Here is a 13,706-nt window from a genome sequence, read left to right on the forward strand (position 1 = left end):
CGGGTACTCCGGCATTCTATTTTTTTAGAAAATTTCTATTTGGTTAATTTTTAAAAATATATTAAAATATTTTTAAATTTTTTAAAACTTTGTTAATTAATTATTTATTTATTATAAGAAGTAACTCATCAGTTTTTTTAATTATAAAAATTAAATAATAAAATAATTAATTAATAAATTTTTAAAAATTTAGACATATTTTAATATATTTATAAAATTGATATAATAATTATGAGTTTTACGGTATTAAAAGGTTAAATAATATTTTATTTTATTTTATTTTTAAATATAATATTAATTATTCATAGAAAAAAAAAGTTAAAAAGGGACAGTAAATTTTAAATCATGGGCCCACAAACCAGCTTGCGACCGTCTCTGTCTCTTGCAAGACCCTCAACATCTGTGGGTCCCAATCTCCATCATCGCTTTTGTTTGAACTTTGAATTCACCGAAACGCAGACACACACTTCCAAATCGAGCACTCTTTATCATTCTCTCTGTAACTCGTTTTGTTTTTTACCCCTTTAGAAACGAAGAAGAGGAAGAAGAGGAACAAGAAGAAGAAGAAGAAAGTAATGGCCTCGAGTGCTCATAGAAATGGCACTTCAAAGGGAGCACCGAAGCCTCTTGTTTCAAATACAAAATCATCGTCTTTTAAATCCAGACTCCATCCGTCGCAGTCCTCAGGAGCCGTTCTTCGCCGCAGTTCCTTCGGTCAAAACGCTGCCGCTGCTGCCGGAGATGATGGAGGTTTACTTCCGCTCTAATATTCATCACAATTTTTTTCCTCAAACATAGTGTGCTGTTCTTGTATCATGACTCAGCTCATGTTTAATTCTATATTGCGAACTGTGCGATCTAGAAGCTTGTTGATTACTTGTATAATAATTTGTATTTATTTCGATAATGTGATTACCTAATGCTTTTATTATTTTAATTTATACTGTTTCGACTGCTGATTTAATGGTTTGGGACAGTACCTGGAAGAGTTCGAGTGGCAGTAAGATTGCGTCCCCGAAATGCGGAAGAATTGGTAGCGGATGCTGATTTTGCTGATTGTGTGGAATTGCAGACAGAGGTGGTTTCAGTCTCTCTAATTGCACTTTTTAGTCTGTATTTGCATTGATTTTCTGGTAGTTCTATTTTGCATTTTCTTTTAGGTTCCCCCCTAGGGTACATAGCTTGGTTCTAGTTGCGGTGCCTTTAATCATTCTTTGTTTTTCCACCGTCTCAGCTTAAGAGGTTGAAACTACGAAAAAACAATTGGGACGCAGACACTTACGAGTTTGACGAGTTGCTTACTGAATTTGCATCGCAGAAGCGTGTCTATGAAGTTGTTGCTAAGCCTGTTGTGGAGGTTCGTTATTGTTGGTATAGTTCTTATTTTCTTAGTAAGGGCATCTTTATTTTATAGCATAAATGTCAATTAGCAATTATGTTGTCCCTAAGCATTATATTAGCTTAGCATCCTTTATTTTCATCATAAAAGTTCCTGTGCAAGAATTTACTCTCTTTTTTCTTTGGTGACTGTTTAGAGTGTTCTGGATGGTTACAATGGGACTGTGATGGCATATGGTCAGACTGGTACTGGCAAAACTTTTACTGTTGGACACCTGGGAGATGATGATACATCAGCTCGTGGGATCATGGTTCGTGCAATGGAGGACATTTTAGCAGATGTTTCGCTGGAGACTGATTCTGTCTCAGTCTCATATTTGCAGGTTGTTACCCTGTAATCATGTAAAAGATTATTGTTTTGATATATACAATTCTCTTCCCCGAGACGTATAAAGATGTTTGGTTTAATTCCAGCATAGCCTAATTTTGTTCTTTACATATGTGTACTGTAGCTTTATATGGAGACCATCCAGGACCTCCTTGATCCTGCTAATGACAATATTACCATTGTGGAAGATCCAAAAACTGGTGATGTTTCGCTACCTGGGGCAACTCTTGTAGAAATCAGGGACCAGCAAAGTTTTGTGGAGCTGCTGAGATTAGGAGAAGCTCATAGAATTGCTGCTAATACAAAAATGAATACAGAATCTTCTCGAAGTCATGCTATTCTAATGGCAAGGATTTCATTTTCTCTTTGTTCAAATGTTTATGTGTCAACTTCCTGTGGTATCACATTTGATGTATGCTTAAATCTATTAATGCAGGTTCATGTTAAAAGATCGGTTGGAGGAGGAGATGATGCTTTCTCAAGTGAAACTGATAGTTCCTCTCACTTGGTCAAACCTATGAAGCCACTTGTTCGGAAGAGCAAGCTGGTTCTGGTAGATTTGGCAGGTTCAGAGCGTGTTCACAAGTCAGGTTTATATCAAAATTTATGATGTTTTCAAATGGATATCTTATGGGGGCCAAATATGCATCACTTTAGAATATCCATTTTTATATACATTCCACTCTCCAAGCTTAGAGATTTAACAGTGGCATATTGTGGTTTGTTGATCAAGGTTTCCTATTTACAATTTCTGTTAACTTCTCTCTGTTTCCTTTTTTCTTTTGGCAGGAAGTGAGGGGCATATGCTAGAAGAAGCTAAGTCTATCAATCTCTCACTTAGTGCCTTAGGGAAGTGCATAAATGCACTTGCAGAGAATAGTGCTCATGTGCCAGTTCGTGATTCAAAGCTTACTAGGTTGCTCAAAGATTCATTTGGAGGTCAGATGCCTTCCATGTTCATGCAAGTCAATATGTTTCTTAGGCTTCAGCATGATCTGATGGGACCAGTTTATCAGTTCGGATATTAAAATATTTGCTAATGCTGAACATAGATTCAGCTAGTAATTTCTTATTCTAGGTCTTCATAATATTTTATTTTATCACATATGATTTCCCTTTCCCCCCTTCTGTTGCTGGAGGCAAGGCCTATTTTGTAGCATGCATTATGTTTCACATTTTATTGCATTGCAGGCACAGCAAGAACTTCATTGATAGTAACAATTGGCCCATCACCACGTCACCGAGGAGAGACTACAAGCACTGTATTGTTTGGACAAAGGGTGCGCCCTGTTACTTTATAGTTTTTTAATTGATGGCCGTGTAAGTGGAAATTTAGTCACGCATCACATTTTTCTATTGAAGACTAAATTGTGACTGTATTTTGTTACTTCATCTGTTTTTAGGCTATGAAGGTGGAAAACATGTTGAAAATAAAGGAAGAGTTTGATTACAAAAGTTTATCTAGAAAGCTTGAAATACAAGTGGACAAGCTTATTGCAGAGAATGAAAGGCAGCAAAAAGCTTTTGATGATGAAATTGAAAGAATAAATCAAGAAGCAGAAAATCGTATTGCTGAGGTTGAAAGGAGCTTTGCAGAAGCCTTAGAGGTTAGTTATACTATATCCATATTTACTGTAAACAAGAGCATAGTTTGCATTTTGAAAAATTCTAATCACTTATGTGCATGTATGCTTATTCATTTGTCATAAAAACTAGTAATAGCAGTCTTTTGTTTATTTAGTCCTAAGATGAATTTATACTTTTGCTTTGGGGTTTTTGTCAAATTTTGATATGTAAAGAAGAACATTAGAAATGAAAGCAATAATCGGAAAATGCTTTAGCAAGGAGGCTGTTTGGATAACTAGCTTCTATTTTATTACTTATTCTAAGATCTGGTTGGAGACTTTGTGCATCCACTAGCATAGTCCTATGCTCTCTGCATTTTATGTTTGGTATTACTATTTGCAGAAGGAGAGGCTGAAGTGCCAGATGGAATATGTGGAAGCAGTGAAGAAGTTGGAGGAAAAGATGGTCAGCAATCAGAAAAAGCATGATCGTGATAGCTTCCCCAATGGTAAATGTAATGGAGAGGTACTGTTTTGTAGCTCGTTTATCATGTTGTAGCCCTTATGTTTGGGAAGCACTTTTTTTGTGGTTGATGGCTACTATCAGGATTCAGGATCCTTTGTTGATCTGATACCTTTCCTAAACTTTCTATTGCATTTTGCTTGCACTTTTGCCTAAAATTAAGTTGTCTCACCACTATGAGATTTCAGTTTCCTGGTGTTACAGTTAACCTAAGTACCTAACTCCATTATGTTTCTGCTCCTATTGACTGTTACATATCATACCTGTAATTCCCTATGAAACAGAGAAATAGGGAGTATGAAACAGAGAAATAGGGAGAGAAAGTGATAGAAGTAGATTGGATTGAGAAAAGAAATAGTAAGGGTAGAAGTAATGGAGAGAATTAGAGAGGAGAAAAGAGCAGAAATAGAGAGAAAGAGATACAGAAATATAGAGAAAGAGATAATATTTTATTGCTAATGATCTTGGATAGAGTTTTATTTATAAGTTCCTATTTATACTACCTTGGGTCCTCTAATTGATTTCTACAGTTAACTGACTGAAAAGAATACTATTTTATTGATGGACTAATCCACTACTACTTTACTACTTATTAATAACATTTCCCACTCCTTGAAATCATTCTTGTCCCCAAGAACGGTGCTTCTTTACCCTCAGCCAGAAGGATGTGAGAATCCCACAGCACCATTTGCTGGCCACTTAATCTCCTGAACTTAGAATCCCAAATGTTAACTTCCATCATGTGCTTCAGCTAAAATGTCCCGAAGAATTGGGCTAAAAGATGCAGGTAATCGTATGGGATCTTAATTAATGAAAGATTAATTTTTTCGCATTTTTGTTCTCCAAATTTCCCATGCTTGTTCCTTCAAAATCACAATTCCATTTGATGCCTTTTGATGCCTGAGCTTTCTTTCCTTCCCTTGATACTCATTCATCTTCCATGAGACTTATAGGTTACAACAGCTGAACTAATCATCTTGTCTCCTAAAATCTTGCCAATTGCTTACAATATCCACACTTTGTAGCTGTTTGATCTTTCTTGTTTTCAAAAACATTCCCAATAATTTCTACCACAAGAGTGTAGCTTCTTTCCCTATTGCAGATTATGGTTTCCCATCATCACCGTCTTCATCATTCTCCTCCTCATGGACCTCACTTAGACTAAGGTATCTTGTTCTTCGTTGGGGTTTTCAAAAAATTGATCTTTATTAAAAAAAGATTGCAACCTTCTCCTTTGTCATTTAGATTGACTACTCAAATATTTTCATTTTCTGATGTAAATTTTCCGTTTTCTGAATCACTTTGTCAAATCTTTATTTCAAACACTCATCTCATTCTTTTAATTGTCTATCTAGAACTCCTCCACTCTATTAAGGAACATTTGTGCCAGAGGTTATACTTGGATGAATCAAGAATTTCAATAGGGTTTCAGTAGGAGAGAAGAAGAAAGTAAGCTTTGATCAAGCCTGAAACAAAGAAATAGAAGTTGAAACTCTATAAATAGGCATGAAATGGAGGCTTGAAACAAAGAAAAGAAACTAGAAAAGAGACAGGGTTGAAAGAAAATAGAAAACTCAGAAACAATAACCCGAAAAAAGAAACAAAGGATAACCCTAGGTTGAGATTTCAAGAATTCCAAGAAACAGATTTCTTGATATGCAGGAAGTGAAAACTTTAAGAAGGAAAATAAAAGATATAACCAGAAATTAACAAAAGGGAAAGGAAGTTTAATTCAAGAATTCAAGAAATAGAGAAATTTCAGGGAAAGAAGGGAGAAGAAATAGAGGAAAGAAAAGAAGAAATCTCAGAGAAGAAGGAAAGAATGAATAGAGAGAAAGAAGAGAAATAGAGAAGAACAGAGAGAAACCTGGAATGCTGGGGAAGACTCCCATGAATCTGCTCCAGGTTGAAAGTCCAGCAGAAAAAATTGGAGGCAAACCCAGGTTAGAACAGAGCTCTCATACCACTTATTACATATCAGACCTGTTGAAATAGAGAAATGGGGAGAGAAAGAGATAGAAGTAGATTAGGTTGAGAAAAGAAATAGGAAGGAGAGAAGTGATAGCGGTTGTCAAAGCCGTCAAAAATAAACCTATTATCAATCAACAAAATAATTTGTAGATAGTGGCAATAGGGTCGAACCACAGGGATTTGACACTAAAGATCTTCCTAATTATGACTTGGTCAAGTAAATAATAAAAGTAAATAAAAAGAGGGGGGTTTGTTTGAGATGATAGTAGACTATAATTAAAAGAAAGTAATAATTAAAAAGAATGAGTAAATCAATGGGAGAAGAGCTCTAGTTGAAGTATGGATCTATTTCAGTTGTTTAGAATTGATCATTGATTCTTTAATACTCCTATTTATTTCAATAAATTAGTTTAGGTTGTGGAGACGCTTCTCACAACCAAATTTCTCCTTAGTTTTAGTTTGACTAGGAAACGTTCGCTAATCAAACACTAGTTAACAAGTTGCCAAGGAACGTCCTTGGGGTTTTTTACTTTTCAACTGTTAACTGCATTAAGATTTAGAGAAACCTAATTCTAACCTTGCCAACCGCGTGGTCAAGTTTAGATTATGCAACCAAGTGTGCTTATGTTTAAACAATCTAAACAATTACGGACCTAAATTATTTAAACTAACAATTTATTACTTATGCAATTAAAAGCAACAGGCCTTAATTGATTTTAATAGCAAAGCAATAATAGCATGAAGAACTAGTTGCATAAATTTTGAAAAATAGAAGCTTAACAATGAAGTTTTAAATCTCTCAATTCATCACAAAACTGAAATTTCCCAACTTCAACTAAAAAAGAAGGAGTTTAGCCACTCATGGTGGACAAAAATACACAAAAATAATGAAGAAAAATAGAAGAAGGGAGCTGCTGTATTTCTGCCGAAATTCTGCAGAAAAATCGATGATGCCTGCTGGTTTTGGTGCTGTCCCTTTTATAGGTGAAGAGTCCTACTTCATTTAGGACTTAGACTTCTTCTTTGAATTGGACTTAATGATGATCTTTTAATTCCTCCTTGCTTTTGTATTTTATAATGAAGAAAATTCCTTTGGTGAAGGATTTTCTTTGGTGTGGCTTTTGGAGTTGTCATAGGATTGATCTTGTAGTGTTTGAAGTAGGATAGGACTTCAATGCTTTTGAAATTTGAAATTTTCCCGCGCTGCTGTCCTCCTTTACGTCAGTTTGATTTGGGCAGTGATTTGCCCAAATCGCTTGCCCAGATCATTTCTGCAAGTCAGTCCCAGTTTTCTGCTTCAGCTTCCTGCTTCAGCTTCCTGCGAGTGATTTGGCCAACTCACTTTGATCCAATCAATTTTTCAGCTTTTTCTGCAATTTTTCTCCAAGTTTCCAGTTTTCTCCTTTTCTGCAAAAACATCATAAAAACATAAATTAAACTAGAAAAATGTGTAATTAAACGGTAATAAAAATAATAAAAATGTGGCTAAATTATGTTTGATCAAGAAATAATAGAGAAGTAGAGAAGAGCAGAGAGCAGAAATATAGAGATCTTTGATTGTTAGAGATGTTGTATAGATTCCTCTTTGCAATTAAGTTCCTATTTATATTATTTTGGATCTTATAACTGCTTTCTACAGTTACAACTGACTGAAGGGAATACTATTTTATTGATGGACTAACCCATTACTGCTTTATTCCTTAGTCATAATATTGACACATTTTGATTCATATGGCCTTCTGATCATTGACAGATTAAAAGCTTCCAATGTGATCACAATTTTTTCTCTATTTCCTAACTTATTTCCAGGTGCCGGGTACTTCTACTTCTGAGGAAGTTACTGAGATAAAAAGGTTGCTTCAAAATGAAACTCAGCTAAGAAAGACAGCTGAAGAGGAGGTCAACAAGCTGAATAGTCGGTTAGAGAATTTTATGCAATCTATGGTATGGATTTTTGTAAATTATGAAGGATGCTGTATCAATGTGATTGTAGATTATGGAGGTTGCTGTATTAGTATGATCTCAACTTCTGGCCAGTTTCCTAGTTTTGTATTCTGTTTGTTCTAACACTACCATTCTCCATCCATTTCTCAAGCCAACTAAAAATAAAACAAAAAATGTCAGCTTTGGATTTGTGATGTACAATGGGTTCATTTCATGCATCAGGCAGGTGGAGATGCAGAGACTGTAAAAGTTCACAGAATTCTGGAGGATGAGGCTCAGAAAAAAAGGAAACTGGAAGAAGAAATTTCAATTCTACAAAGTCAGTTATTGCAATTGACTCTTGAAGCTGATCAGGTATTGGTTTAGAATATGTTTTGCAGTTCTTTTTGCTTATAGTTTATTTTATGTTCATTTTATACTTTTAGTTCAAAATGGAGTGTTTTAAGCTTTTGAAAAATTTGAATGTGCACATGTTTATGAGACATAATATTTCTCTCTTTAGCCCTTGAACACAAGCAAAAGTGTCAAAATTTCAAATGTTAACTGTATTTTGGTTGTTGTTTGTAGACAAGACGATATCTTGACAGATGTGGATCTGGAAATGCTTTCGCTGGTTTAGATTCGTTTGTATCTCAAATGAGGCATTCTCAGGTTAAAGAATCTGTGAATGGACATAAGGCACCTATGGCCACACTTTTTGAACATGGTACTAAAATTGTTTTCCCCAAATGATACCAATTTTTACTCCATGTTTCTTATAGTTTTTATGACAACAAATTTGACAGTTGGATTGCAAAAGATTTTGTCATTGCTTGAGTCGGAAGATGCCAATACACGCATTCATGCAGTAAAAGTGGTGGCTAACCTGGCAGCCGAAGGTTGGTAATCCCTTTTCCAAATTTCACTTAAAAAAAGAGTTTTATGATTTCTCTTATTTTCTTTTCTTCTCCCATCCTTGCAAATTTTAGACCATATTATCATGCTTCTGATAAATGATTTTCTTTAGAATGCTGATGCCATTCTTAATTTAAAACCGTTTACATGAAGTTTAGTTTGGTCATTGTAATTATTGGACTTATACCTATCCTATAACCAGAAGCAAATCAGGAAAAGATTGTTGAAGCCGGTGGTCTTACTTCCTTGCTGATGCTTCTTAGAAGCTTTGAGGATGAAACGGTTCGCAGAGTTGCAGCAGGTGCAATTGCCAATCTTGCTATGAATGGTAATTATAGTTATTCTCTCTCATTTTAAAGAGTGTTGGAGGCCTGTTCTTTAGTTCATGGATGTTGCCCAAGAGTTGCACCATTGCTCCTTTTCTAACTTATATTGATTTTTCTGATAAGCAGAAGCTAATCAAGAGCTTATTATGACTCAAGGAGGGATCAGTTTATTATCTATGACAGCAGCTGATGCCGAGGATGCTCAAACTCTTCGTATGGTGGCTGGAGCTATTGCAAATCTTTGTGGAAATGGTACCATGCGTCCTTGTCTTCAGTTTTTCTATAATCATTTCTGTTATAGTTTTAACCATATAGGAATCATCTGTTTAATGTGACAAAGTAAAGAATTGTTGTTACATCATCAAACAGGAATGTCAAAATGAAAACATGAAGAATGTGGTGCAATAAACTTTGTATTTTTTTAACAGTTATCCAACTATTGGTTCTTAATGCTATATGCTAGTTTGTAAGGACGTACACATCAAAATTGTCATCAACTGGGAAAGGAAAAGTTTGCTGCATTTATTAATTTATCACCTTTCTGTTTTAAGCCTTTACTGGGGACTGCATGTAGTCTAGGTAGACCCAGCCGAGGGCAGTCCAGAACCAGTCAAAACCGGATTGACTAAAACCCTTTCTGAACAGGACATGAACTGGCCTTTTCAGTTCTTGGCCAAAACTGGACTTCTTTTCTTTTTTATTTTTTTTAAATTGTAAAAAGAATTCAATATCAAACTGGAATCAAAACTGCGGGAGGCCCTGCAAACTGGAATTAGAACCATGTGTGCCACTGGGCCTGTGGTTCTAATTCCCCAGAACCTTGAACAAAACCTCCTGTTCTGGTTCGGCCTGTTGGCTAGGTCTAATTCTAGATCTTAAATTGGATTTATGCTATGGTTTTCATTGATTTTCATACTTTTCCTCTTCCTTCAATAGCCCATGGATTTTCTGTGCCTTGCAGATAAGCTACAAAGGAAGCTGAGGTCTGAAGGTGGGATAAAGGCTTTGCTAGGAATGGTGAGATGTGGACATCCTGATGTTCTCTCCCAAGTAGCACGTGGGATTGCAAACTTTGCAAAGTGCGAGTCACGATCATCCATGCAAGGTTTATTCTCTCTTTGATTCTTTCAGTCCATGTATAATTGTATATTGAGAGTTGGCTGAATCAACTTTAGTCCCTTCTGCTTTTTTACATAGTATAACAGCACTATGGTGGAAATTAGTATGCAATGGAGCTGTGTGGTGGTGTTCCCTCTGAAATAGAAGTGCATTTTACATGATTATGAAAGTGAAGTAGCCCTTTACTGTTATTTCCTTTATGTTGGTTCTCTGCTCTCTCTCTATGTCCTGCTGCTGCTTTTTTTGTTGGTTCGGTTGCCTTTAATAAAGCATGGTCCATACACCATAGCATGCAGTTTACTCTAGTTGGCATCTTGATACAGGCTTGGTTGATTTGAGAGTGATAGGTTTTTTCCTGCAGTCGCTGTTTGCAAGTCATTAGAATAACTCTGTTTAAGACATTGACTTCAAGGGTTACCCTCCACCACAGGAATGAAAGCGGGCAGATCCCTCCTCATTGAAGATGGTGCCCTTCCATGGATTGTACAAAATGCTAATAATGAAGCTGCACCAATCAGACGCCACATTGAGCTTGCCCTATGCCACTTGGCACAGCATGGTAAGTACAAGATCCTCTTTTTCTGTTGAGAAAACTTCTATTGAATATGTCCCTTAAAACAGCAGGTTTCATAAATTTCAGAAGTCAATGCAAAGGACATGATTGGTGGAGGTGCACTGTGGGAGCTAGTTCGTATCTCACGGGACTGCTCTCGAGAGGACATAAGAAATCTAGCTCGCAGAACTTTGAACTCAAGCCCTACCTTCAGAGCTGAAATGCGGAGGTTACGGATAGAGTGTTGATTGTAGTAATAATTTCTGACGTCAATCATAACAGGGCTCGTGCTAAGGAATCTTGCTTCCTGATTCTGTATAGATTCATCATGAACCGAACTTGATTCTTCATGCTGAATTAGAAGCACGAAATTTAGTCGTATGATCCTGCTGGCATTTTTTGTGTAGAGAGGCGTAGTCCTGTTTTTGTCACATGTTATTTTTGGTTTCTCCGTGGGGCTAGTGTATCAACATGTGTTCGTTGATGACGAGAAAAAAAAAGGCAGAGAGGGAGCTAGGGAAATTGTAGTTGGAGGGGCTAGTTTAATTCTTTGTATGTGTTGGCTTAGGTGAAAATTATGCTGAATTTTTTCAGCTTTCAGGGCAGCTTTGTATTATTGATCCGCGAGGAAAATGGAGGGTGAATACAGAAGTCTCATTTTCCTCCCAAAATCCCTCCATTTTCCTCCCCTCTACAAAACGGAGGCTGAGAGAAGTGCCTTCAAATTTATTCTTCAAAATTGATGTCGCCAAGCCAAAAATGTGTTCTATTTCGGCAATTAGATCATTGGTTCGACCCTAAGTAGTAACATTCTCAACAAAGATGGATTTTTCCTTTTTTGTGTTATCTTTCAAAAAAGATGAGGGCTCGATAGTTTTGAACTCAAGACTTGCGTAATCATTTCTAATACCCTACTCAAAATGCTTTACTGTGTTGTGTACGCCGTTCTCGGCATGCAAGTTCTAATTAGTTTTCTATGTTGCCATCCAAGTAGCTGAGACTTATTTCCTTTTTTTAAAAAGGAAAAAAGAATTTTATCATACATAATATGTAAAAAAATATCAAATACATCCAGTGTATATATATGTATCCAGTAGTGTGATCTCGTAATAATAATAATAATAATAATAATAAGTACGAGATGACCTCAATTTTTCTTTTTTAAAGAACTGAAAAGCTCTGACATTGAGTCACTATAAAAATCTCTCCATATATATCCAATTCTTACTTAGACGGAGACTAAGTAGACCACCCGTTTAACTTGCCCCATTATTAGGAGCATAACTATCAATACAAAATGAAAAAAAAAAAAAAATGATTGAACTGCAGTATCGCATAAAAGCCCAAAAGGAATAAAGATATACAAAGAGCAGCTACCCAGCCCCAAAAACGCAAACCAAATCCTCCTCAGAAATTAAAACAAAATAATAATAATAATAAATTGAAACTCATCAAATCGAACTCACTAATTATCTTGGGAAACCTAAGACAAAAACAAGCAACCATCGCTACAATACATTGGCTTCACCGCTACTAGGGCTTCAATCCACAATCTCCGGATCTAAAGAAGTGGCGACCAATTCAGACTCAAAAGAGCGAATGTCAAAGACCCAAAATGCAAAGACATCCATGCTGGCCTAAATGACTCTAGGTTAGAAACAGTGAGTCTCACAGCTCTAAAGGTGATGTAGCAGAGCTCACAACATCCCTAATATTTTGGGATGGGCAGATCATCGAACATAGCAGTGACAATCTTGAATTGTATTTATCACATGAAAGGTCTCCGATTGAGCAGAGAGTTCCAAGGAAACTGAGCTAATATTTCCATCAGCATTGAAGCATCTCGATCTGAAAGCGACAAACACCAAAACTCAACACAATTGCACCAACAGAACAAGATAAAAAAAAAACACCATTGGAGAACAAGAAGTTCTCCAATAAAAAAAATTAGTATTTAAAATTTTTTGTTAAGTGTTTTAACTGAATTACCATATAAATAACCATAATTTAACTGAATTTTTATCATGGTCTTATAATTTTTTTTGATAGTGAAATATTACACTCGGCAAGTCTTTTTTTTTTTTTTTTTAAATAGTGGCTAATGCAATAGAAGCGCACAAATCTTCATCTCCATATCAAAATGAAAAACCATACATTTCTGTCCTCCCAATAAACGGAATTAAACCTGCATGTCAACAATAGGATCCTTCTTTTGTTCTGTTAAGTTGTTTTATTTAAAATTATCAATTATCCTTAAAAAAAAATTTCTTTTTCCTGATTTTAATGCATCTATGACTATTTTCAAAATTCCTTAACATCTATCTAATCACTTCTCTTTCTCTTTTAGTTATCCCATGCTTTTAGTGGTGGATCAATAAAGAAAACTATTGAAATGAAATAATTAGATAAAATAAAGGGTAAATTTAATTTAATTAAATATTGTCTTATTATTACTTGGGTGATATTTTTACTTCCTTGATCACCATGAAAAACCTTGAACAAATGAAGAAAATATAAAACAAATCGAAGTACTGGACACTGAATAATGTTTGATGAATTAATCCTCTGTAAATAATACTCCCTCTAAATCATAAGAAATAGATTTTATAGTTATTTTCATATTAATTAAAAAATATAATCTTTTAAACAAAAAATTAAAAAAATAATAATTAATATAATTAAAAAGAATAAACTTCATAATATTTTTTTAAATGTATCCCTATTATATTGTTTCGAATGCATATTAGACAAAGATATATTCCACCTGTTTCAACAAGACACAACCCCCTTGATCTTCCTTATGATTCATATTGATATTCCTTGTGATTCAAATGAGGAAAAGCCTGACCTTAAAGTTGATAGTTTTCAGCAAGAATTCTCAAAATTTAGCATAGGGAACCAGTCTTCGAAGACATGAAAGTTTTCAGCATGGGACCATCAATTTTGGGAGCTCCCAAAGAGACAATATCTTCAGTGGAAGCCATATTTTGTGCCTCAAAGATTTTGTCACAAACTGTCAAACCTTCCAACGGCAATTGAGTGTAGTTAGCGAGTCGAAGTTGAGACTCAATTCCAGATACTGAAT

At 35.3% G+C, this 13,706-nt stretch overlaps 1 protein-coding gene across 5 annotated transcripts; it reads left to right on the forward strand.

Annotated features, from left to right (window-relative positions):
• Positions 1-452: 452 nt before the first annotated feature.
• Positions 453-11,373, forward strand: LOC110615136 (kinesin-like protein KIN-UB). 5 transcript variants are annotated; one of them, XR_006350694.1, is made up of 19 exons: positions 453-750; positions 978-1,078; positions 1,235-1,357; positions 1,536-1,721; positions 1,851-2,072; positions 2,163-2,316; positions 2,516-2,665; positions 2,918-3,006; positions 3,130-3,333; positions 3,695-3,817; positions 7,595-7,729; positions 7,952-8,083; positions 8,297-8,435; positions 8,515-8,607; positions 8,826-8,951; positions 9,076-9,201; positions 9,911-10,054; positions 10,147-10,237; positions 10,392-10,554. XR_006350694.1 is itself a non-coding variant. In XM_021756854.2 (19 exons), the coding sequence occupies exons 1-19, from the start codon at positions 576-578 to the stop codon at positions 10,867-10,869; spliced, it is 2,712 nt and encodes a 903-aa protein (XP_021612546.1). In that variant the 5' UTR covers positions 454-575; the 3' UTR covers positions 10,870-11,373. The 5 variants fall into 5 exon arrangements, 4 of the variants coding, with proteins under 4 accessions (XP_021612547.1, XP_021612549.1, XP_021612546.1 ...); XM_021756854.2 differs by lacking the exon at positions 10,147-10,237 and adding an exon at positions 10,709-11,373 and having other exon boundaries at positions 454-750; positions 10,499-10,627; XM_021756855.2 differs by lacking the exon at positions 10,147-10,237.
• Positions 11,374-13,706: the final 2,333 nt, after the last annotated feature.

The sequence above is a fragment of the Manihot esculenta genome, chromosome 5 (genome assembly GCF_001659605.2).
Source record: "Manihot esculenta cultivar AM560-2 chromosome 5, M.esculenta_v8, whole genome shotgun sequence".
NCBI classification, from domain to species: domain Eukaryota; kingdom Viridiplantae; phylum Streptophyta; class Magnoliopsida; order Malpighiales; family Euphorbiaceae; genus Manihot; species Manihot esculenta.

Coding starts and splice junctions, on each gene's coding strand:
- LOC110615136 (XM_021756854.2), top strand. CDS start 576: ATGGCCTCGAGTGCTCATAGAAATGGCACTTCAAAGGGAGCACCGAAG. Junction 2,666..2,917: donor GCTCAAAGATTCATTTGGAG/GTCAGATGCCTT, acceptor ATTGCATTGCAG/GCACAGCAAGAACTTCATTG. Junction 10,628..10,708: donor ATGCCACTTGGCACAGCATG/GTAAGTACAAGA, acceptor CATAAATTTCAG/AAGTCAATGCAAAGGACATG.